Genomic DNA, 311 nt, shown 5'->3' on the forward strand with positions numbered 1-311 from the left:
CGTCGATTCACTGGCTCGTGGTCTCGGTGCTTTCCAGGAGCGTCAGCGCATCGGAGCCACAGGCAACCCCCTCGGGCACTGGGGATGAGCAGGGAAGTAGCAGGGGGGAGACCTCCATGGCTCAGACACCCCGCACCCCAGCTTGTCCCATACAGCATCACCCCGTGGCACTGTTTAGTGGGGTCAGGGTCCTGCAGGGGGAGTGAAGGCGGGGGGCACTGGTAGGACAAGGGGTGATGGGTTTAAACTTAAGCACGGGAAGTTCAGGTTGGAGATAAGGCAGAAGCTCTTCCCTGGGAGGGTGCTGAGGC

The 311-nt window shown here is 61.7% G+C and overlaps 1 protein-coding gene across 1 annotated transcript in view; it reads right to left on the bottom strand.

Annotated features, from left to right (window-relative positions):
* Positions 1-311, bottom strand: part of CDK5RAP3 (CDK5 regulatory subunit associated protein 3) — a gene marked incomplete at both ends in the record, with an annotated part of 1,499 nt that overhangs the window by 676 nt on the left and 512 nt on the right. Inside the window, 1 exon segment of the mRNA XM_010024583.1 lies at positions 1-78. This exon segment is cut by the window's left edge and continues 24 nt beyond it. Within this exon segment, the coding sequence (XP_010022885.1) occupies positions 1-78 (78 nt within the window).

The sequence above is a fragment of the Nestor notabilis genome, unplaced genomic scaffold (assembly GCF_000696875.1).
Source record: "Nestor notabilis isolate BGI_N333 unplaced genomic scaffold, ASM69687v1 scaffold26501, whole genome shotgun sequence".
Classification (NCBI taxonomy): Eukaryota; Metazoa; Chordata; class Aves; order Psittaciformes; family Psittacidae; genus Nestor; species Nestor notabilis.